Source organism: Myotis myotis, unplaced genomic scaffold (genome assembly GCF_014108235.1).
Source record: "Myotis myotis isolate mMyoMyo1 unplaced genomic scaffold, mMyoMyo1.p scaffold_m19_p_1, whole genome shotgun sequence".
In the NCBI taxonomy this organism is placed as follows: domain Eukaryota; kingdom Metazoa; phylum Chordata; class Mammalia; order Chiroptera; family Vespertilionidae; genus Myotis; species Myotis myotis.
The window spans coordinates 32,065,700-32,091,067 of NW_023416313.1; the positions used below are offsets into that span (position 1 = coordinate 32,065,700).

The 25,368-nt window shown below is 39.9% G+C and overlaps 2 protein-coding genes across 32 annotated transcripts in view; one reads left to right on the top strand and one right to left on the bottom strand.

The window, feature by feature from the left end:
• Nucleotides 1-21,948, top strand: part of FIP1L1 (factor interacting with PAPOLA and CPSF1) — a 97,165-nt gene extending 75,217 nt beyond the window's left edge. For 24 of the 25 annotated variants that reach the window (XM_036333920.1, XM_036333866.1, XM_036333949.1 and 21 more), the window contains 3 exons: nt 7,990-8,209; nt 17,578-17,715; nt 18,773-21,948. In XM_036333920.1, coding sequence (XP_036189813.1) covers nt 7,990-8,209; nt 17,578-17,715; nt 18,773-18,920 — 506 coding nt within the window. In that variant the 3' untranslated portion in view covers nt 18,921-21,948. The remainder of the gene's footprint in view (nt 1-7,989; nt 8,210-17,577; nt 17,716-18,772) is intronic. The other variant, XM_036333867.1, reaches the window with a different exon arrangement.
• Nucleotides 19,764-25,368, bottom strand: part of LNX1 (ligand of numb-protein X 1) — a 112,726-nt gene continuing 107,121 nt past the window's right edge. For all 7 annotated transcript variants that reach the window (XM_036333862.1, XM_036333853.1, XM_036333859.1 and 4 more), the window contains 2 exons: nt 20,692-20,850; nt 19,764-20,310 (listed from right to left, as the gene is read on the bottom strand). In XM_036333862.1, coding sequence (XP_036189755.1) covers nt 20,175-20,310; nt 20,692-20,850 — 295 coding nt within the window. In that variant the 3' untranslated portion in view covers nt 19,764-20,174. The remainder of the gene's footprint in view (nt 20,311-20,691; nt 20,851-25,368) is intronic.

A 25,368-nucleotide genomic window follows, 5' to 3' on the forward strand; every position in this document is an offset into this window, starting at 1 on the left:
ACTCTGATGTTTGTACAAGGAAATTGCCTAATAATGTATTTTGTAGAACGTATCTCTGTCATTAAGTGGTACACAACTGTATCCTTGGGAAGAAGTTATGGTGTCCTTTTTTTAGGTAGTACCATTGGGGAATGGAGGAAATGGAATAGTTGAAAGTCTTATACAGTAGAATTTATAAGTCTTGGTGATGGGTTTGCTGTAAGTATCATATACTTACAGTTACCTTTTAGATATCTGTATCAGAGGGTTGTACTGTCCTTCAGACCCACCTTGTTCAAAGCCACATATGCCATTCATTCATATCAAAAAGTAGTCTTTCTGTTGCCCTGGCTGGTTTGGCTCAGTGTATACAGTGTCGATTTGCTGACCAAAGGGTCTTGGGTTCCATTCCGGTCAAGGACGCATACCTGGGTTGTAGGCTCCATCCCTGGACCCAGTTTGGGTGCATGAGGGAGGTAACCAATCGATGTTTCTCTATCTCTGTCTCTCCCCCTCCCTTCCACTCTCTCTGAAAATCAGTGGAAAAAAATATCTACTGGTGAGGAGTAACAACAACAAAAAGGTAGTCTTTCTGTTGACTGACTTGTTTCACTGATTATACCACCTTTTTTTCTTTTTAAATGAGTTCCCAGGAAGTCATACTCATTGGGTTGAAATCTTTGTTTATATGTCTTTTGTAGGTATTCAACCATTAAATGGAGAGCAAAATTTTCCCATAAGATAAAATTCACTGAGAATACATTAAAGCACCTTTGTCCTGCCATTTAATAAACACTCAAATATTAGCTGTTTTATTTGATTATCCCTACCATCTCCAACAAGCTCCAAGTTCCTTCCCTTTTCTACACTGTTAGGGAGTGTTAGCATAATTGTTAAAAATAGGCCCTGCAGTTAGCCTAGGTTTGAGTCCTGAGTCCACCTTATCTTAGTAACTTTGGATAAGTTCAATAACATAGATCGTTTTCCTCATCTGCAAAATGAAGTTTGAACATAAAGTGCTGAGCACAGTACCTGTAATATGTTAGTACTTGATAAGCATTACCGATTAAATTAATTAAAATTTTTATCTCTTATAGTGCTTGTCATTTTGTTATTTGTGACTAAATTCCTTGTGTATGTTTTGCAATGTAAGTGAACATGAGGAATAGCTCATATCAGAAAGAAGAAGACTTTACTCTTGAGATTACATGCATAGTTTCTTTATGGAAGATTTCATTTTAAAAATTGCTTATTAAACATTAGAGGCCCAGTGCATGAAATTCGTGCTTGATAGGATCCCTAGCAGCTGCCAGCTGCTGGCTGGGGCCTCCCTCCCTTCCCCTGGCTGGCCCCGACTCCTGGTCAAACTCCAGATGAAATCACAGTCGAGGGGAAAACTTGCATACTACGCTTTTATTATATAGGATTTTACTTTTCCTCAAAGTAATATATGCAGAATTTTAATCCCCGAAGCAGGCATTTTCTGCCCACTGTTTACCACCCCCAGCTCTTCTCTGAGACATTTTTTTAAAATAAAGGATTTTTAAAGTAATAATAATGATAAACATTGTAAAAATTAAATACAAGAAAGTTAGGAGTTTTCTTTATCTTGTCAAACAAAGCTTTGGAATGGAGATTGTGCTTATAAAATAAGACCTAGTTTAATTTTTTTGAAGGAATATGGAAGAACATAAGCACTTTTAATGGTTTTAGTTCTTATAGTCTGCATGGCATTTCTACATAATATTATTACCTATTTCTTATTTATATAACTTCAGATGTCATGTGTTATGTTTCTACTATGATAAACATGTATCTTGTTTACTTACTATCTCCTTTTCCCCACCAGGGATATTTTAACATTATTTTTCTTCCTTTTTTTATTTGTATACCTACCCTCTTTTTCTTATACCATCAATCACAACTGTTCATCTTTCTAAGCCTTTACGTCTTCCTCCCTCCCTGCTTTCCAACTTTGGCCAGCTGTACTCCTACTTACAACATTTATATTCTGTCCTGCAACCAAAATTATCTGTGCCCTGGCAAGTTTTTTATTCTAAAAACTAAACAATAACCTTATTTACATTATTATGACTATGTGAACAGTGTGTATTGTAGAGATAATTATAATAAGCCACTCAAAAGAGAACATTCCAATGGCAAATAAATTAAAATTGTCATATACTTCATCAACTGTGTAAAGTCATACATTTTAATTGTGGGTTCATATTTGGATCTTGACTTTCTCAACCTTGAGTATATTAAAAAAAAATATTCTCCTATGCATAGTTTCCCCCCAAAGTTTTTTGTTTTTTTTTAATCCTTACCTGGGTATATTTTTCTGTGTTTTTTTTAGAGGTGGGCCGGGGAGGGAGATAGAGAAACATCACCTTGAGAGAAACACTCTGATTGGTTGCCTCCCATACATGCTCCTGACTGGGGCTGGGGATTGAACCTGCAACTGAGGTACCATGCTCTTGACCAGAAATTGAACCCAAGACTCTTTGCAGGCTGATGCTTTACCCACTAAGCAATACCAGCTAAGGCTCCCTTAAAAGTTTTCAAATTTTGTTTTTTATGTGTACATCCTTAACCCATCTAGAAAATTATTTTTTTGCTTATGTTATAGAGTAAAGGTATAATTGTCCGATTGCTATTTGTTGAATAAGTCTATCCTTCCTGAGGGATCTACAGTGTCATCTCCATTCATGTATCCAGTTTCCATGTATGCTTGAATCTGTTTATTTGCTCTCTAGACTATTCATTTGGTTTATTTAACTCCTATCTTGTGCTAATAATGCTACACTATCTTACATATAAATTTTATAGTAGCTCTGCTATCTCATTTAGCAGAATGTAGCTTATTCAGCTTCAGAAGTATTCTTGAGCCATTGCTCTTGCATATTCATTTTAGAATCAGTTTTACAAGTTTCATGAAAAGCTGTTGAAATTTTGATTAATAACTGGCAAATATATTATGCTTATTATATGACAAACACTGTTAACTAATGTAATACTAACAGCCTTACAAAGTAGGCATACTGTTATTATTTTCACTTTATGAAGGTGGAAGTTGAAGAACAGCCAGATTAAGTCATTTTCCCACTTTCCACAGTAAGTGGCGGAGTCACGATTTGAAGCCATGCAGCCTGGCTCTGGAGTCCTTGCTCTTATACCATAGTATTGGAATTCAGTTGATGCCCTAGATCAGTTTGTGTGGAATTCATGCCTTACATCATGATTTCACCTATGAACAAGGCCTCACTCTTCATTTAAAGAGATGTTTTTTAATGTGTTTCAGTTATATAATTATCTCTATACACTTGCATTTCTTCAATTAGATTTAGTCATAGGCACCTAAGCTTTTGTTGTTGTAAATGATATATTCATTTGAACTGTGTGTTCTGTTTGCCTATATTTAGAAATAGAATTGGTTTTTGTTTTATTTATGTATATTTCTATGTAAATACAGATATATACATAAATAAAAAATATACATATATTGATCATGTAGCCATTTACCTGTTGAACTTTCACTATAATTTGTCAAGTCTCTTCAGACAATAATATCAGCAGGTAATAATTTTGTGCTCCCCTCCCCTTTATCTTATGTTCTAAGACCTCCATATAACGAAGTATTGAAAGTGGAGTTCTTGTCTTACATCTTTTTTTTTTTTTTTTACACTTTTATAATTTTTACTACTTTAATGTTAGGTTTTTTATAGAACCCTACATCAGATTAAAGAAAATTCCTTCTAATTTTCCAAGTGCTTTTGAACTATATGAATATTGATTTTTATCAGCTGCTTTCTGAGATGATTATACTGTTCTTTAGTCTATTATTTATAATATTTTTCTAATATTAGGCACTATTTATTTGCTGACATCTAACTTCGTCATGATTAATTACTTTAAAAAATACTGATTTGTCTAGGATTTTGACATCTAAGTTTATATGTAAGATTGGTCTGTGATTTTCCTTTATTTGTACTATCCTTAACTGATTTTGGTATTGAGGTTATACAAGCCACATGGGATAAGTTAGAGAATGGTCTTTTTTGCCTATTCTCTGGAAGTTTGTGTAATATTGGAATGGTCTATACTGTATCCTATATAATAAAATGCCAGCCACCATAAGCGTAACGACCGGAATGACCAGAGACTAGAACCACCAAGGCCCCTTGCAAGGCTGGCCCCGCCCCCAAGCATCAGGCAGGCAGGCAGAGTGGTTAGTGGTGATCAGGTAGGCAGGCCGGCCAGTGGTTAGGGGCAATCAGGTAGGAAGACGGCCCCTTGCCGGGCTGGCCCTGCCCCCCTGCAAGCAGTTAGGGGTGATCAGGCAGGCAGACAGACTGGTTAGGGGTGATCAGGTAGGCAGGGGCGATCAGGTAGGCAGATGGCCCCTTGCAGGGCTGGTCTCGCCCCCCAGCAAAGAAAGAGGGAGGCCCAGGCCACCAGCAGCGACTCTCTGGCAGGTGTGTGGCCGGCCAGCGATCTCCCCGCAGAGGGAGGCCCAGGCCAGCCAAGCCATTGCACCCCACGCCTGTTGCCTGCAGAGGGAGGCCAACAGTGGCAGGGGAGGTGAGGACAGTGCTGCACAGATGCCAGACAGTGTTAGCAGCTGGGGGAAGGAAAGCCCTGATAGGCCCTGATCTCAGGCCAGGCCTAGGGACCCTACCTGAGGAGTCCTTGATTGTGAGAGGGTGCAGACCGGGCTGAGGGACCCTCTTCCCCCCCTCCCCGAGTGCACAGATTTTCGTGCACCAGGCCTCTAGTAAGCTCATAAAACTCAGCTGTAAAACAATCAGGTTTTGTGGGAAGGTTTTTAATTACTGATTTAATATCTTTAATAGTTATAGGATGATTAAGATTTTTTTTAATTCTTGTCACTTTCCTTTGGTAATTTATTTTTAAGAAGGAGACTGAGCTAAGTTTATAAATGTGTTGGTATCAAGTGTATAATAGTTTATGTATTGTTTAATCTCTGCAAGATCTGTAGTTGTGGTCCCTTTTTGGTTCTAATATTGTTTATGTGACATCTTTTTTGTAATCTTGTTAGAGATTGTCGTTTTTTATTTGTCTAGTCTTCAAAAACCAACCTTCTGCTTTTTTAATTGTGTGGTAGTTTTCTGTTTATTTGATTGCTACTATCTTTAGTATTTCCCTTCTGTTAGATTATTCTGTGCTTTTCTAAGTTCTTACATTAATTTTCCATATTTTCTTTTTTTGTTTGTTTACTTTTATTATTGACAGTACTATATACAAATGTCTCTCATTTTCCCCTTTCTTTGCCCAACCTGTTCCCTGCCTACCTTTAGCACACTATTGTCTGTGACCATGGGTTATGCACCATCTTTTCTAATGTAGTTTCTTAAAGATTAAATTTCCCTCCAGGACAGTTTGCATCTCTTTTTTTAAAAAACAAAACAAAAAGAAACCCCAAACATTTTTATTGATTTTGGGAATGGTGAGGGAGAGAGAGATAGAAACATCAATGATGACAGAGAATCATTGATCGGCTGCCTCCTGCACTCCCCACTCTGGGGACCGAGCCCACAGTTCGTGCATGTGCCCGACTGGGAATTGAACCTTGACCTCCTAGTTCATAGGTTGATGCTCAATCACTGAGCCATGCCAGCTGAGCTATTTTTAATTTTTAAAAATTTTTGATTCACTCACACCAGGCAGCTACTGTTGTATTGGCTGTTGGCTGTCGTCATTTTTTAAAAAAAATATATTTTATTGATTTTTTACAGAGAGGAGGAGAGAGAGATAGAGAGTTAGAAACATCAATGAGAGAGAAACATCGATTCAGCTGCCTCCTGCACATCTCCTACTGGGGATGTGCCCGCAACCAAGGTACATGCCCTTGACTGGAATCGAACCTGGGACCCTTTAGTCCACAGGCCGATGCTCTATCCACTGAGCCAAACCGGTTACAGCTGTTTTCATTTTTTAAAATTGACTTTAGAGAGAGGAATCTTATCTCTGAAGTCAATTCCTAAATGTTTAAAAATTTTTTTTTGACACCTTAGTTATCAGAAATGTGTTTTTAATTTGAAATGTATGGAGACTAATTTCCCATAAATTTTGTTTTACTAATTTAATTTGCATGGTGGTCAGAAAACTTGTTTATTTTACTGATCCTCTGAAAGTCCATAGTATATTTTTATTAATGTTCCATATGTGCTTGAGAAGAATGAGTATTCTGTTGTTTATTATCAACCTTGTTAACAATGTTTTGCTCAAATCTTACATATGTATAGCAATTTTTGCTTAAGGTATCAATAATTGAGAGAAGTATGGTATTCTCCCATAATCATTTTGGATTTTTCTATTTCTACTTGAATTTCTATTATCTCTTACTCTCTAAATATTAAGGCTATGTTAGATATCTGGAAGTTATATTTGTTCTGTCTTCTTGGTGAGTTACATTTTCATCTTCATGTTGTTATCCTTTCTTTCCCAGGTAATCTATACTAATAAAAGGGTAATATGCTAATTAGACCAGGAGACGTTCTGGACATCCTTCCGGACAAAGCCATGGTGGCGGGGCCGAGGCAAAGGTGGTTGGGGCAATCAGGCCAGGAGAGGAGGGCAGTTGGCGATTAGGCCGGTGGGGTGGGGGGCAGTTGGAGGTGAGCAGGCCAGTGGGGGGCGGTGGGGGCAGTTGAGGGCGAGAAGGCCTGCAGGTAGAGTGGTTAAGGATGATCAGGCAGGCAGACAGGTGAGCAGTTAGGAGCCAGCAGTCCCGAATTGTGAGGGGGATATTCGACTGCTGGTTTGGGCCCAATCCAGCAGTAGGACATCCCTAGAGGGATCCCAGATTGGAGAGGGTGCAGGCTGGGACAACCCCCCCCCCCCCCAAACCCGTGAGCGAATTTCGTGTACCGGGCCACTAATCCTATATAATAAAAGGCCAATATGCAAATTAACCGAACGACGGAACGACCGGTTGCAATGACGTGCACTGACCACCAGGGGGCAGACGCTCACCACAGGAGCTGACCCTGGTGGTCAGTGCGCTTTCACAGAAGCCCTGAGCTGGTGAGTGCAGTGGCGGTGGCGGGAGCCTCTTCCACCTCCGCAGCAGCTCCAAGGATGTCCGACTGACAGCTCCTGGACTGGGAGAGGGTGCAGGTTGGGTTGAGGGACCGCCTCCCCAAGTGCATGAATGTTGTGCACCAGGCCTCTAGTCCTTACTATATGCTTCTGCTTTGTCATTAGTATAGCTATTCATAAGTAGATTTAGGGGTATTAATATTTTTTTCTTACATCCTTTGCTATTAACCATTCTGTGTTTTTATGTCTTATAATCAGAATATAATAGGAATTATTCAAAGTACAAATCAAAAATCTCTGTTATGTAACTGATGAATTCAGTCCCTTTTATATTGTGCTGATTGTTGAGCTAATAAACTTGTCTACCCAACGCCCATATTATCCAAGTCTTTTTTGAATTGGCAATTTTTAAAAAATTCTGTTTTTCCCTATATTGTTTTGAAATTATACATTCGTGTGTGTGTTTGTGTTTGTGTTACTCTTAAAATGCATTGTACATCTATCTTTCGGTGAACTCTGTTGATTATAACGTTTGTTCTTTTTGTTTATCTATGGATGTCTTTGCTTTTTTCTTATTTTTAAAATATAATTTGTTGAATACATGTTCCTAGGTTGACTATCATTTTCTCTCAATACTTTGAAGATGTCCTAATTTATTCTGGTTTACATTTTTGATAAGGGGAATTTTGTGGTGTATCTATTTCTGGTTACTGTTCACCTTGCAAAATGATTATGTTAAGTCTTTAAGGTTTGTTTCTTCATATTCCCCCAATCTGGGTATTCACACTATGACATTTATCTTTTCTAGTTATAAATTAACTTTGCATTATAATCTAATGAAGCACTTTTGGTGGGAATTTTGTTTTTATTTTCTAGTACTTTTTGTTTTTTCTCTTGTTTTTTAAGTACCAAAACTTATGTTTTGTTTTGTGTATGTTTTTTCTTTAGTTGCCTTTCCCCACCTTCCTGGTTCTACTCCTTCATGGCCTAGTCTTGTGGACACCAGCAAGCAATGGGACTATTATTCAAGGAGAGAGAAGGACCGAGACAGAGACCGAGACCGAGACAGGGACCGAGACCGAGATCGTGATCGAGACAGAGAGAGAGAGCGCACCAGAGAGCGGGAGCGAGAGCGTGATCACAGTCCCACACCAAGTGTTTTCAACAGGTTTGTTGAGTGTGCTGTAGTTTGTATACATATATTTAATGTGTACTTTAGAATTTGTATTTGATTATAGGATGGAAAATTCGATTTAGTTGGGATAGCATTGCTCAAAGAGTATTTAGGATAACCATTTTAAAAGCATCAAGGCTATTTAATTCTTAGGGATTCTCATTACCTAAAGCAATAGTCTTCAAATTTGTTTACTTCTCTCTTAAGAGAATTTTGAAAACTTTGTACCCCGTCACATATCTTGCCATCTAAAATGTTTTTCATTTTAAAATTTTAAATACATAGTTGAACAGATTTTTGGGGGGAAGGGGGCAACAGAATTCAATCCAATTCATTTAGAAATTAAAGTTTCAGTTTTCTCATTTTCTTGGAAAAGGGTTTTACCAAGACTTGTCAAAAGACTACCAATTATTTATCTTAATATGCTCAGAGGTTTGGGGAAATTAAAATGCTATTATTACATCTTGGCCAAAACAGTCTTTAAAAAAATTAAACACCTTTATGTGTGTTAAGTATTTATTTCTAGCAAATTTGCTATATTCCATTTATGGAAAATAGCTACCATATAACTTAATTGGTAAAAGATAGCTCTCATTGTCAAGTCATACAGCCAAATCACATTGAGTTCTAGTTGTAAAAAGTCTGGCCTCATTTGCTATTCAGTCAAATGAATTCATCTGTATTCCATATCCAAGTCTAATTAGCAGATTAGCCACACAGCTTACAATAAGATGCTGCCTTTCAACACTTTGCTTTTCTTAAAAGGGGTTTCTTTCTTTTTTTTTTAAGTTTTTACTGGTTCAGGGAAAATTCTTATGACTCCCACCACACTATGATATATATGAAGTTAGAACTCCCATTTCTTACTCGATACTTTGTTCTTAAATGAACAGTGTATAAGATAGGAAAACCTAAATTCCTATAGATGCTTTATGGTTCCTTGAATAAAATAATTCTCACTGGCACTAATATTATAAACTAGAGGCCCGTTGCAGGAAGATTCATGCAAGAATAGGGCTTACTATGGCTGGAGCAAAGCAGAGAAGGGAGCAAAACCTGCTGAGGTGGGCTTCGCTCCCGCCCCCAGCCGCTGCAGCTGGGTGGGTTTTCCCAGCCCGCCCCCAGCCAATGCTGCTGGGTTTTCCCAACCCGCCCCCAGCCGCTGCAGCTTGGTGGGTTTGCCCAAATTGCCCACAGCCACTGCTGCTGGGTTTGCCCAACTCGCTCCCAGCCGCTTTGGCTTGGTGGGTTTTCCCAACCCGCCCCCAGCCGCTCAGTCTGGGTGGGTTTTCCCAACGCGCCCCCAGCCGATCTGTCTGGGTGGGTTTGCCCAACCCGTCCCCAGCCGCTCTGTCTGGGTGGGTTTGCCCAACCCGCCCCCAGCCGCTGCTGCCTGGTTTCCCCTCCCACTCCCAGCGGCTGTGGCTGGGTTTCCCCTCCCGCCTCCTGCCTCTGCAGCCTTGGCTCCTTTACTGTGTCCGCGGCTTCTACTTTGCTCCCTTCTATAGCCCTTGGCTTCCATGTTGTCTTCAGTCTTCGCTCAGAGCCAGTATATGCAAATTAACCGCCATCTTGGTTGGTGGTTAACCGCCATCTTGGCTGGCAGTTAATTTGCATATCGCCCTGATTAGCCAATGGGAAGGCTAGCGGTCGTACGGCTAATTACCATGTTTCTCTATTATTAGATAGGATTAGATCGGCTTGATGCCATGATGATTTTTATACCCTGAGCCAATGTACCATAGTAAAATTGGTGAAAGGAATGCCTTTCTTTTGTAAAGGGCAGGAGGGTGATTTTGAGAGAAGAGGTTAGCTGGAGAAGTGGCATGATGTTTTACATTAGGCAGTTCAGATTTAGGAAAGAGTAAATACGGATGTTGAGGATCTGGAAATTGACTCCCTAAAACATCTGTGCTATTGGAAAGAATTCATATATTGCTGTGGGGTTGGCATGTACTGCTGACCTAAAGAATAAATTCCTAATTCTTCTTATAATCCACAGTCATAGTCATGTACTTTTCTAGACTTTAGCCCTAGTTCTCTCGCAAGCCAGTGCACAGCATGACTGATTGCTGTTCTGGGAATCCCTCAGAGTTTTATACTTTGTTCATGTTGTTCCTTACCTCTCTGCCTCACAAACTTATATTAACTCTTCAAGGTCCTCTGTGAGCTTCTCTGAACCTGAAGGAATTAATTTTGTTCACATGTTCCCTAAACACTTTGTTTCTTTTTTTTTAATTCCTCACCCGAGGATATTTTTCCATTGATTTTTAGGGAGAGTGGAAGAGGGAGGGAAAGACAAAGAGAAACATCGATGAGAGAGAAGCACATTCATTGGTTGCCTCCTGCATGTGCCCTGTCCCAAAGCCCAGTCCGGGGAGGAGCCTGCAACTGAGGTACGTGCCCTTGACCGGAATAGAACCTGGAACCCTTTGGTCCACATCCCGATGCTCTATCCACTGAACCAAACCGGGTAGGGCCACTTTGTTTCTTAGTAAGTCTCTTTAAGGGCATTGACCACCATTTTTCCTTTCTGTATCCTCAGTACTTTGTACAGTAATGTCTGGCACACAGTATGTCAGTGAATAAAATGACATATTTAAGGAGAGGAAGGTGACTACAATAGAGAAAGAATAATTTTGAAAAACTGTTGGTGAAACTCTTAGGTAGAAGCTGTTTATCACAATCAAATCATTAATTTGGGCATCTTATAACATATCAGTCTAGGTACCATCACAATGTAGAATGAAGATAACTTTTTTATACCAACTATTTTTAGGGATAAGATAAATGTAAGATACATAGACAATTTTCTGATTTTGCTCGATGAGATGAAGCAGAATATCAGTTCAGGGTGTGAGGATATGCTTGATTCAAGCAGCATTTGTTTTGTTAGTTGTGGTCATCTAATTATATACTTCTTAATCCAAAAGGTACTTGGGGATTTATCTAGTCTAAATTTCTACTTATCAGGTGAGGAAATGGAAGCATAAAGAAGCATAAGACAATAGTCGAGCCATAATCTCAAAATGTGATCGAGATCTTAAAATCCTCTCTAGTCTTGAAATTAGGTAGTTTAAAATCTTTCTCATTTTCCTTATTATTCCCTATGCACTTGATTTTCTCCCCATTTTTAGGGGGCGGGGGCTGAAGGGAGTAGCGATTCATTCTTTCATTTATGTAATTGACATTTTCTGATTCCCTCTTATGTACCAGGCACAGAGCTTTGTGCTGAGGATTCAGAATTATTCATACACTGCCCTTTTTGATTTAACCATATAATATTGTCAAGGTGACAAAGACTGTTTAGTTGTTTGAAACTTTACCTAAAGCAGTGTACAATAAGAAACTGGACAGGATTTATTAATCTTTTTCCTTTCTGTAGTTCCTAATAATATGACTTACGCTTTGTAGGCACCTGATAAAATTTTAAATAAGTAAAGGTATGATACATATTTGTGTGTGTGTGAGTGTATGTTTTGTGTTTCTGTGGTGGGACATGTACTGTTAACTTGAGCCACGTAGGTCAGCATGATTCTGTTAAGTTCAAGAGCATTACTTTCCAGAAAGTTGAATAGTTTCTAATGTAGTTAAAATACTTGAGATAGCACTGTTAACTCTAGAATGTCCATACTCACAAGTTAAGGAGCTTAATGCAAAACTTGATAGGAAAGAAGACTAAAAGAAATGGCTTTGATGGCTTTCCTAGAGCTCATAAATTTTCTTTGCGTAAACATAAATAATACAGTTTATAGAATATTTGAGGCTAAGTTATCTGATTAAATTTTAAACACAGGTGTTGCTTTAATTTTTATTGAAACTAAAGTGTTAATGGTTAAACCACATTTAATTTTCAGGTTGCTATGCTGTAGAGCATCAGAAGTCAGTGTTTACCTAAATCTGACTAAAAGTTTAAGGCAAGAGGTGGAGGAATTTTGTGTTGTTTTGAATTATCCCAGGACTAAAGTGTTCTCTGGAAAATTCAAGTGAAGTATAAGTAAAGACCTTTTTTTTTTTTTTTGAAGACTGACATTTTAGCGATATGGCATGTAGTATGTGTTGTGTCACAAATTACAGGGTCATTGTTTTGAAAATTACAGACCAATTTTAACATCTGGTCTTGAGGCCACTTAATTGTGGGCTAGAATGAAGTCTGTTCATTCAAGGGTATTTGAATGAACTCTAATGATTTCCAGACCCAGAGAAACTTGTGCAGCAGCTGCTTATCAAAGAAGGGGCTAGAAGGAGGGATCTTTATATTTCATGTATGAGACCAAATCTTTTATCATCCGTGGAAAGTTTCCCATCATATGGCTGCCTTCAGTATCTTAAAAGGCCTCAAAGCTGTGAAGAATTGGTGCCAGGGTAAGAAGGTTACAGATGACAAATTATGAGATAATTGACTGTTTTAATGTAAATCTAGTTGGAATCATTACAAAGACAGCCTCGTTTTTAAAGAGGATAATATTTACTACCATATTCATTTGTCCTGGTGTGGGCTAATTATTCTGCTTCAGAAAAATTAATTATTACAGGATCGGTCACCTTTACAAAAAAAAGGTTCTACTTCTGAAAAATTTAACATTAAATTTACTGAAGATGGTGATCCTGTATATCAGCTGCCATTTATTGAGGGCCTTCTCTTCTACCAAGCACTTACAAATGCTATTGCCAGTTTTACAACAACCCTGAAAGAGATTGTTGCCAATTTTACAGGTGAGAGAACAGATGGATGCCTAGCAAGGTTGGTTAACTTACCCTAGGTCACACATTTAGTAAGTAGTAGAATCAAGATGTGATCCTGGGCCTGCTCTGCCTGTACTCCTCCCACTACTCTACACTGTCTGTCATGGCACATTGCCTTTTAGGTGACATGCTTCCACTTTCCAAATACAAAGTGCATATTTATGGTTAGGGAAAAAGTGTGTATGTACACACAAATATATATATATACTAGAGGCCCAGTGCACAAATTTGTGCACGGGTGGGGTCCCTCTGGGTGTCCTGCAGGGATCAGGCTGAAACCCACAGTCCAATGCCATCTGCAGCTCCTACCTGCCGCTCCTGCTCATCCAGGCCCCACTGTGCCTGCCGTGGGCTCATGCCCAATCAGTCCCAATCGGGAGAGGCTCACGCTGCCACAGCACTGCTCACCAGCCATGAGCCCTGCATCTGGCGCCCTCCCAAAGGGAGTGGCCTGTGGGATCGGGATGAAACTGGCTCTCCAACATCCCCCGAGAGGTCCTGGATTGCGAGAGGGCACAGGCCAGGCCCAGGGACCCCACAGGTGCATGATCGGGCTGGGGAGGGACCGCAGGAGGGCTCCAGGGTGTGACCGGCCCATCTCGCTCAGTCCTGATCAGCCAGACCCCAGCAGCAAGCTAACCTACCAGTCAGAGCGTCTGCTCCCTGGTGGTCAGTGCACGTCATAGCAAGTGGTCAACCAGTTGACTGTCTGCCACCTAGTGCTCAGTGCATGTCATAGCAAGTGGTTGAGCAGCCTTAGCATATCATTAATATATTATGCTTTCAGTGGTTGGTTGGTTGTTCTGCAGTTTGGTCTATTTCCATATTACCCTTTTATTATATAGGATGTATATTAATATTTTCTTGTTCTCCAGGGCAGGGGCACCCTGGAGAGGGTTAATGGGGGGAAAGGAGGACATATGTAATACTTTCAACAATAAAGATTAAAAAAAATGGTTTAAAAATGTAATGTATGGAAGTAATAACAACCTGGTCAGCAATATCTCTTGCATTAGGCACAGCACTACAGACTCATTACTTTTGCTAAGAAACCACAGACTGATTTGTTCTTTTATATGGCGTATATGTTCACCTTATTCTGTCTCCTATTGCTCCTACTCAGATCACTCAACTCCTTGATGCTTTTTTTTTTGATTAATTAAATCTTTATTGTTCAGATTATTACATTTGTTCCTCTTTTTTCCCCCCATAATTCCCCTCCACCCAGCTCCCACCACCCCCCCCTCACTCCCCAACCACTGTCCTCATCCATAGGTGCACGATTTTTGTCCAGTCTCTTCCCGCATTCCCCTCACCCCTTCCCCCCCCAAGAATAGTCAGTCCACTCCCTTTCTATGCCCCTGATTCTATTATAATCACCAGTTCATTCTGTTCATCAGATTATTCACTTGATTTTCAGATTCACTTGTTGATAGATGTGTATTTATTGTTCATAATTTGTATCTTTACCTTTTTCTTTTCTTCCTCTTCTTAAAGGATACCTTTCAGCATTTCATATAATCCTGGTTTGGTGATGATGAACTCCTTTAGCTTTTTCTTGGCTGTGAAGCTCTTCATCTGACCTTCAATTCTGAATGATAGCTTTGCTGGATAAAGTAATCTTGATTGTAGGTTTTTGGCATTCATCACTTTGAATATTTCTTGCCACTCCCTTCTGGCCTGCAAAGTTTCTGTTGAGAAATCAGCTGACAGTCGTATGGGTACTCCCTTGTAGGTAACTGAGTTTCTTTCTCTTGCTGCTTTTAAGATTCTCTCTTTGTCTTTTGCTCTTGGCATTTTAATTATGATGTGTCTTGGTGTGGTCCTCTTTGGATTCCTTTTGTTTGGGGTTCTCTGTGCTTCCTGGACTTGTAAGTCTATTTCTTTCACCAGGTAGGGGAAGTTTTCTGTCATTATTTCTTCAAATAGATTTTCAATATCTTGCTCTCTGTCTTTTTCTGGCACCCCTATAATTCGGATGTTGGTGCGCTTGAAGCTGTCCCAGAGGCTCCTTACACTATCTTTGTATTTTTGGATTCTTTTTTCATTTTGCTTTTCCGGTTGGGTGTTTTTTGCTTTTTCGTATTTCAAATCGTTGACTTGATTCTTGCGATCCTCTAGTCTGCTGTTGGGAGTCTGTATAATATTCTTTATTTCAGTCAGTGTATGCTTAATTTCTAGTTGGTCCTTTATCACAACCTTGAGGGTCTCATTAGATTTCTTGTAGGTCTCATTAAGTGTATCAGCAGTTTCTAGAAAATTCTTGAAAAACCTTAAACGTGTGGTTTTGAACTCTATATCCAGTAGTTTTCTTTCCTCCATTTCTGTCATTTGTGTCCTTTTTCTTTGTCTCCGCATTTTTTATGCTTCCCTGTGTTGATACAGTGGTTTTCTGTGCTAAGTGTCCTCTAGGGCCCAGTGGTTCAGCCTCCCCAATTACCCGAGGAAGACACTCTTGGTGCACCCCCTTGTGGTCTTTGTGCACAGTCTTGTTGTAGTTAAGCCTTGATTGTTTTTGGTATCACTGGGAGGAATTGACCTCCAGGCCAATTGGCTGTGAGAATCAGCTGTGTCTGCAGTGGGAGAACTTCTGTGCTGGAGCCACCCCTCTGGGGCAAGACTTGCTTCAATGGGGCTTTGGTACTCACTGAGTCTGCCCCCTGAGTGTGTCCTTTATGGTTCCACGGAGCTGCAAACCTGATTGTCCCACTCTGATCTCTGGGTACACTGGCTCCTGGATCTCTAGGGAGGTGCTAATCTAGCCTCTGCCTTAGGCTATCCAGCAAAAGCCTCTGTGCAGGGCTTGGGCAGGGCGGGTCCCACGGGATCAACAGGGTGGGGCTAGCAGTTATGGCGTGTCTCGGCAATCGCTGCAAGCCCCTCCGAGAGAAAGCTGCCCTCAAGTTCTGACCAATGCCAGACAGTCCCGCTTCTCCCGTATGAGTCTGGGTCCCCAGAGACTCGCCCGGAACTGGAGCTCAGAGCCTGAGACTCCCTCCCGAATGAAAACGACAACCGCGCCCTCAGCCGCCAGCCCACTCCGTATGCGCCTCTGTACCTTAGTATTTTAGTTCCGCACTGCGCCTTCTCTGAGTCTCGGTATGCTTTTCTCTTTCCTTCTAGTTGTAGAATTTCCACTCAGCCAGCCTTCCTGTGGTTCTGGGTGATGTCCGTTCCATCTTTTAGTTGTATTTTTGAAGTGGTTGTTCGAGGCAGCAAACTCCGGTGTTTACCTATGCCACCATCTTGGTTTCTCTCCTCCTTGATGCTTTAACCATTAATTTAATAATTTGTATATATTTCTAGAAACCAAGGCTCTTCAGCACACAGAGCTCTAGAAGACATTTTTATTCCTTCTACGTGAGTTTACTGATATTAGGTTGTGGAAAGTATTGACTTCTATGCTGAAAAAAAATCAAGAAAAAAAGACTTAAAGGATTAGGAGAAAGAAGGAGAGAGGGATGTAAGTGAAAGGACATGAAAAGAAGACTGGGCTAGGGGGGTAAAGAAAGACTAGTCATCACTCTCAGTTTTACCAGTTCATTGTTTCAAGAGTCAGAAAATGGAGGTGCAGCTTTAAGTTTTGGCATTTGAAGTTGTTAACCATGTTGAATCTCTTCTTCTCACCACATACATACATAGTATTAAGTATTTGGGATGTCAGAATGCAAGTAAGTTTACAAGCAGCTTTCTGCGTGCATTTTGTGTGGATATTGTAGAAGTTGCTTCCTGTATGCACCCTGACGGGATCAAGCCCACAACCTGGGTATGTGCCCTGCCTGGGAATCGAACCTGTGACCTTTCAGCCTGTATGGGACGAGTCTCCAGCCAGCTGAGCCACTGGCTAGGGCTGTTCATTTGTATACCGCTTTATTAGATGAATATACTCTTTATGTGGTTGAAGAACCTTTATCTACTTTCTACTCTGTAGTCATTGTGAGCCAAATATTTTAAATACGTTTTTAGAATCCTGTGTGCCCAAGATTTTATAAGTAATATAAGAATTTTGGTTTGCTGGGGCCGGTTTGGCTCAGTGGATAGAGCGTCGGCCTGTGGACTGAGGGGTCCCAGGTTCGATTCCGGTCAAGGGCATGTACCTGGGTTGCGGACACATCCCCAGTGGGGGATGTGCGGGAGGCAGCTGATCGATGTTTCTCTCTCATCGATGTTTCTGGCTCTCTATCTCTCTCCCTTCCTCTCTATAAAAAATCAATAAAATATATTTAAAAAAGAATTTTGGTTTGAGATCTGAAATAGACAAACATGCTTTTAATTCTAAGAGGAGGAAAAGAAAACTGATTAAAATGTAAATGAGTTACAGCTCCCAATTTTTTGAAGAAAAACAGCATTGTTTTATAAAATTTCTACCTTATGACAATTATGATACCACAGAACAAAACTGGTTCCTTAATATGATATGTAATTTTATATTTTGTGTTCTTGTATTTGTTGTAGTTCTAATTTGGGAATGGCATTATTTCCCTCTCAGCTCAAACATTTTGCATCTATTCTCTCTAAGATGCTAACGTGGGGGCTTCTGTTTTGCACTCAAGTCACATCTCTTAGAATCGTATGAACAGTCCAGTTAATAAAAGTTGTTTCTATTCCAATTTCAGTGACGAAGAACGATACAGATATAGGGAGTATGCAGAAAGAGGCTACGAGCGTCATAGAGCAAGTCGAGAGAAAGAAGAACGACATAGAGAAAGACGACACAGAGAGAAAGAGGAAACCAGACACAAGTCATCTCGAAGGTCTGTTCTTTAATAAAATAGTGAATCACTTTGAAGTTGAGAAATTGATTTGACTTCAGAAAGAGCAAATATTTCCCAGTAACCAGTAGAGCATATGTATTCCTAATTGGAAGATTAAGAATAATCTGTTGAAATAGTTGGTTCCTTTTATGCTTCAACAAAGATTTTTAAATCTGACAAGACTGTATTTAATACACGTAAACCAAAATTATCATGGAATATGAGAGAATTCAGCTTATTACATTATCTTGTTAGGAGGGGGGAATTTGGCATATGAACCAGTCTTTAATAGTAAATATTATTAAAGAAGTTTAATCAAAGAAAATTCAGGGCCTTGTAGTCTCAAAAACAACAATAGCACGCACACATAGATGTTAAATTTCAATGCCTATTATTTACCTAAAACCAACCCTAGAAAGTATTTCTGATTTAGTCCTTCAGTTTCTCATTTATAATTTGGTTTTCAGAATAAAGTATATGGGCCCTAGAAATCTGGGATGATATTGGTGAAGATGAGCCTGTAATCCTATATAATAAAAGGCTAATATGCAAATTGACCGAACACCAAAATGACCAGTCACTATGATGCGCACTGATCACCAGCGGGGCAGATGCTCAACTCAGGAGCTTCCACCTGGTGGTCAGTTTGCTCCCACAGGGGAAGCGCTGCTCAGCCAGAAGCCCTGAGCTGGGCTCACAGCTGGTGAGCGCAGAGGTGGTGGCGGGAACCTCTCCCGCCTTCGTGGCAACATTAAGGATGTCCGACTGACAGCTTAGGCCTGCTCCCCTGAGGGCTCCCGGATTGCAAGAGGGTGTAGGCCAGGCTGAGGAGCCCGTGCCCCCCTCCCCACCACCACCCCCCTCCCCCGCACAAAATTTGTGCACTGGGCCTCTAGTGTAAATATAATCTCAGCATAAAAGTCACCAAAAAAACCCACCCAAAACTGGCTAATGGATTAAATCTTTTAACACCCAGAATTTAGGCAAAGTGGATTGATTTTTGTCATCACTTGTATATTTAAACATTTTTAAGAACACACTTTTTTTTTTTTTTTAGTAATAGTAGACGTCGCCATGAAAGTGAAGAAGGAGACAGTCACAGGAGACACAAGCACAAAAAATCAAAAAGAAGCAAAGAAGGAAAAGAAGCTGGCAGTGAGCCTGCCCCTGAACAGGAGAGCACCGAGGCTGCACCTGCAGAATAGGCCTGGTATAACCTTTTGTGTATATTAGTCCCAGAAATAGATACCACAAATCTTGTTTATTTTTCTGGATAATGTTTAAGAAATTTACCTTTAATCTTCTGTTAGTATAAAAGCTTTTTTCCCAAAATAAAAGCGAATTTTTCATGTTAAGTTAAAAATCTTTGTTTTGTAATATTTAAAAAATAAGATTGCAATGATTTTATATCCAAGAAAGTATGTAAATGAGTCACTCATCAGGGAATTTAAAGAACTGCGTTTAGCTGTGTACATACCAGTATCTGATAAAGGTCAGGGTTCCACCTTGGCTAACATTTCCTTGAGTTAATCAAATATTAGTCTCTCAAGATGTTTCTCTGCAAAAGGCATCAAAGGGCACCCCTGAATCTTGAGAGTAGTCTTTTATCAATACTGCTGTGGCACTGTTGCTTAGCATATTAAAGAACTCATACAGTTTTGATACAACTTTTTGATAGCAGATTTTCAGTGTTCTAAATTGGGTTCATGGTGAAATTGAATGGGGAACTTTTATATGTAAAAGAATGAATCTAATGGTATTTGGGAGGTCTCTGAAGTAACATAATTGTAGTTTCTAGCAGGCACTGGACACTCATTACAATTTTGAATTCCCTCATGGCCATCTATCTGAGGCTGGTTTGGCTTTTCTTGATTTTCCCAAGGCTCATTGGTTGAACAGCATGCAGATTTTTTTAGATTGTGAATAAAAAAATAAGTGACAAGAGCTTTAGTTATTTCCTATTAAATCTAAGAAAAAAACAAGTTTATAATTCTGAGTAAATAGTCATAATAGAAATGAATTTAGTATCACAAACTTAAAGACAACTATAATATTTTAAAAAATATTTATTTCTTATTTGATGAAAGGAACATTTTTCAGTAATGCACTTTTAAAATCATTTGGCTGTAAGTTATTTTTAAAATACTCAAATTTTTAATTTAATTTTATGGTTCGAAGTCATTTGAGGGCATACAAACCATTTCAACTGTTTAAGAGCTTTTTATTAAATAGAAAAATATAAACGTAAACGTAGAGTGATGCAAAATCCTCCACACTGAATAAAAACTATTAGTAATGTTTGTTTTGAGAATTATATTTTCTGAGGTGTAATTGGCTTTCATTAGATCATAATTTTGCTGATACTGAAGTTCACATTTTTATAATGTATCCATTAAATACAAAAATTGACAAGATAAATATAATGTTTCAACTTTGCGATTTTCTGTGACCCATCAATTCTATAAAAAAGTGCCAGGCCAAGAAACAATAGTGAGAGTGATTTTCCCTTTAAGTTCTTTTAGCATCCTTGCCAAGCAAGCATGTATCATTCCTGAAGTACTTCTACCATTGACAGCAAGAAGAATGTCACCACATCTAAAAAAATAAAACAAGGTATATGATTAATATTTTGATCCATAGCTGAAGTTAATTCAAGTTTAATTGGAGGTCCTAATTTTTGCTATATCTGTCAATTTTAATTATATTACTTCTCCCTTCCTCACTTCTGCAAACTCTAAAATCAGCTTACGTTAGAAGGGATTCATAAGCAAGTTGCTATACGGGACCAAGTAACTAATCATTTTGGATTTCTTAGAAATTGCATGCTACATAAATGTGTTTAATTTCTCACCAATATGAAAGGTATAATAAATAAATGCCTTTTTTTCAAGAAGGGCCATGCTTTTTTATGCATAAAAATGCATAAAACAAAATATTTGAATATAAATTTTTTGTTAAAATAGTTGTTATTGTTACCTAATTCTTCCATCATTATATGCTGGTGTTCCTTCAACAATGGATTTGATAAAAAAAGGTTTGTTCCCATTGTATTCTTCATAACCTCCTACAATGCAGAAGCCCAGACTTCCAGCTGTGCTTCTTCGTAATACAACATCTTTGCAGTTGTACAGGTACCTGCAATAGAATGTAATTAATATATAAGCAGTTAAGTTGAACTCAGTTAATAATTACTGTGATTTATCTTCCATTTTCTTTTTTGACTTTATTTTTTAGAATCAATAGCACTATTCATTCTAAAATTGACCTTTGTGCTGTTTGCTTGCTTTTTCTTCCATCGTTAAACACACTTTAAAAAATGACACCATCTATTTATGTTTTGTTTATATGTCTACTGGGAAAGATAATTGATTTAATGCCTTAATTAAAAAGTTGGATATGCATAAATCCTTATTGGTGAACCAAATTCAAGCATACTTGTAGATTAAAAAAAAAAAGTTTTTTTTTAATTGATCTCAGAGAGAGAGGGAGAAACATCAGTCAGTTTCCAGCTGCACGCTTCCTCACTGGGAATTGAACCCACAACCTGGGTATGTACCTGACTGGGAATCCAACCCCACCACCTTCTGGTGTACAGGACAATGCTCCAACGAACTGAGCCACAAGGCAAAAGTCTTTGAATAAATTATTCTCAATTAAAAAAATTCAAACTTACCCTAATTAATGCATTTGTTGAAATTTGGACTTTTGAAAAATACTAGTTTATATGTATGTAGTTCTACATGTTTAATAAAGATTAGAGACATTTTAAGAAGGCACAAAATGAATGGAAATTGTATATTTAAAGATTATAAGAATGATTCATAATGGAGGATAGAAAACTGGCAGTAAATGGAATAGCAAGTAATAAAAGGAATGGGAAAAGGGAAGGACAGACCAGAGGTCTTCTATTAATGAGTAGAATTTTTCAGCTAAATTAGAAATATAGATTGAAGAAATGATTTCTTTTACTATTCTGTGGTAGTTGGATGATTGTTAACATAAGTGCAGGCTAAAGTGCAAACTGTATTACAGTTAGGATAGAAGGTCTATGTCAGGAGCTGAATTTGACTCTAAAAATCCCTGAGTCCAGAAACTGGTTTGAAAGAAAATAAACATTTTCATGTTGACCAAAAAGAAAAAAAACAAGATATTGGTTTGTTTATAAGCTGTACCTTAAAATATTAACTGCTTTTTGAAAAATCAATAAAAAGTCTCGTGAAATGTTTTAAGTGATGACATTGGTCAGTAACATTTGTTAAACTCTAATTTTCATTTTGAATATGAGCTTTTTTCCTATTTTGAACTCATTTCAAGGCTTAATTGAAGAGTTTGCAAAGTATAAAGAATAGCAAGGAGTTTGGTAATTTTTCTAAATAAGAAAATTATGGTTACCTCAAGTAACAGACTGTTAAAAGGAGTTGATAAATATGGTGAAGTCGGTTGCTACTATTTTTTGTTCTTTCACTAGCTGTTCTTCAAGGACTCCACTTTTCAGTGGACCTCAATATTTCACTGAACCCCTATATTACTGAAGTGTGGTTCTCAAATTATGTGCCTTTCAGGGTCTAGAGGTAAAACATATTTTTGTCATAATAGTATGATCTTTGCCTTTTCACTCATTTTCTTATGAGTATACAGTGGCATTTTTTCCAGAGAACACATGACAGGTGATCTGGCAGCAGATAGAATGCAGAATTAGATATGAGTCCACTTATCTTCTATTAAGCCAAATGTTAGAGGTTTGCAAAAAAATACACAATGCCAATCTTCTCAATAACTTTTTAAAATATATGTTAACATAATGGGGTGTATTATTTTAAATAAGTAAATTATTTATATTCATAAGGTAAATATCATTAGATATAACTTATATAAACAAAAGTTCTTTGGGATCATCAATACTTTATAAATCTGTATGGGGTCTTAAGACAAAAACTTTGGGAATTACTGCTCTAGATGTGTTTATCAAACTTGGAAGTCCCACTGGTATCTCAGACTCAAAATGTTGGAAACAATATTTCCTCATTCTTCCTTACTGTGATAAAATAACTGCATTGATGTCCCCAAGTGGCTACCCTACCCTCGTGTGCCCAGTTATATAACTGTGGTGTCTTCCTATTCTGATTCTGGACTCAGCCATAAGAGCAACAGTGGGATTTTTGCCACCACCAGCCAAATCTTAGATACATAAGTATGGCCAGCCAAGATCAATCAAGCCTAGCCTGAATCAGCTGAGCCCCCACAGACTTGTGAATTAAATATTAAATAAATATGGTTACTTGTTAACTGAGGTTTTGCAGCATGATTGTGAAAATACATAATTGATATGCCTACTCCTATTTTAGTTGTAGCCCTTCTGCTTTTAAAAAGTTACTAAAGAAGCAATTAGGAAACTTAAAAGTATAAATGCAAATTCCATCTTAAAACTCAGTCACTATATATGAAAGAGAACTTCCAAAGGCAGTGAGAGTCAAAGAAGGATGTTAGAAGAGGGAGTGCCCATAGCTGGAGAGTGCAGTCCGAGCTGGTAGAGCCCTAGTGAGTGAGGGGGGGGGCATAGTGAGTGGTCTACTGATAGGCAAAACATGCATCCACTGGGAACACCGAAGTAGGCAGGCTGACTGTTAGCAGGCATTCCCTGGGCCCAGTGTGGCAGAGAAGAAAGGCATAAGTGAGGTAATAACCCAGACAGACAACCCATGTGGACAGGAAGTAGCCTGCCAGTGTGGTAGGGTAAAGAATCAGTGGAGACACACTACAAAAGTGGGAAGGTAACAGTAATAACAGTAACAGACAAAACCCACTCACCAGAAAAATGCTGTAGAAAAATGAAGTTTTAACAGCCATATTAATGTGAATTTAAACTATTGAAATAATCCTATCTAATAAAAGAGAAACATGGTAATTAGCATACGACCGCTACCCTTCCCATTGGCTAATAAGGGCGATATGCAAATTAACTGCCAGCCAGGATGGCGGCCGGCAGCCAGGCAGCTGACGAGAACAGGGAGGCTTGCTTGCTTCAGTGACGGAGGAAGCCAAGCTTCCCCACCTGCCTTGCCAGCCTCTCAGCTGCACTCTAAGCAACATTGTAACAAATATAGAAGCTAAACAAAACCCCAGGCTTCAGCCAGCAGGATCACAACATTGTTTCAAATACAGAGGGTAAACAAAGGCCAGAAACCTGCTTTCAGCAGTGGAGGTCTCATAGCTGGAGCCGAGCCTCAGAGCTAAAGCTGGCCCAGAATAATAAAAAAAGGAAAAAAGGACAGGTTGGGAGCTTCAGTCACCCCCCAGCCTGAAAACAGCCCTCAACCCCTCACCCAGGCTGGCCAGGCACCCCAGTGGGGACCCCCACCCTAAAGGGGGTGTGACCAGCTGCAAACAACCATCATCCCTTCATCCAGGCTGGCCAGGCACCCAAGTGGGACCCCCACCCTGAAGGGGGTGTGACCAGATGCAAACAACCATCATCCCCTCACCCAGGCTGGCCAGGCACCCAAGCAGGATCCCCACCCTGATCCAGGACACCCTGAAGGGCAAACCAGCCGGCCCCCACCCATGCACCAGGCTTCTATCCTGTATAGTAAAAGGGTAATATGCCTCCCAGCACCGGGATCAGCGTGACAGGGGGCAGCGACCAAACCCCCTGATTGCCCTGTGGCTCTGTGTGTGACAGGGTGCGGCGCCCCAGCCCCCTGATCGGCCCTGCTCTGTGTGTGGCGGGGGGAGCTCCCCAACCCCCTGATTGCCCTGCGGCTCTATGTGTGACGGGGTGGGGCCACAACCTCCCTATCCGCCCTGCTCTGTTCATGAGGGGCCGGGAGGGAGAGCTCCCCAACCCCCTGATCGCCCTGCAGCTCTGAGTGTGACAGTGGCGGCACCCCAACCCCCTGATCCGCCCTGCTGTGTGTGTGACAGGGGGCGGTGCCCCAACTCCCCTATCGGCCCTGCTCTGTGAGTGACAAGGGGGAGCTCCTCAACCCCCTGATCGGCCCTGCTCTGTGTGTGACAGGGTGGTGCCGCAACCCCCCAATCGGCCCTACCCTGAGCGTGACTAGGGGTGGCATTGCAACCTCCCGATCCACCCTGCTCTGTGCATGACAGGGGGCGGCGCCCCAACTCCCCAATCGGCCCTGCCCTGAGTCCGACCAGGGGCTGCACCTAGGGATTGGGCCTGCCCTCTGCCACCCAGGAGCAGGCCTAAGACAGCAGGTCGTTATCTCCCGAGGGGTCCCAGACTGCAAGAGGGCACAGGCTGGGCTGAGGGACCCCTTCCCCCCCCCCCCCCCCCCCGAGTGCACAATTTTTTGTGCACCGGGCCTCTAGTTATAAATAAGAGATCAAGGCAGATATGAGAGATTAAACTGACAGAAGAAGTGAAACAATATAAAAACAAAGATATACTATTGAAAAACACAAGGGATATGAAGGACAGATTAAAATAAGCAAAGAAAACAATGGAAATAAACAGTTGAAAGGAATTCAAGAGAAAATGAAACACGAGACTTCAAATACATATCTGGATTCCCTGAGAAGAAGAATCCAAATAACAGAAGTTATTTCGAACATTAGGTGAAAAGACCAAGCCATACACAGGTGGGAAGAAATGAGATCACAATTCTCTACCTGACAGTTCCATGCTACTTAACA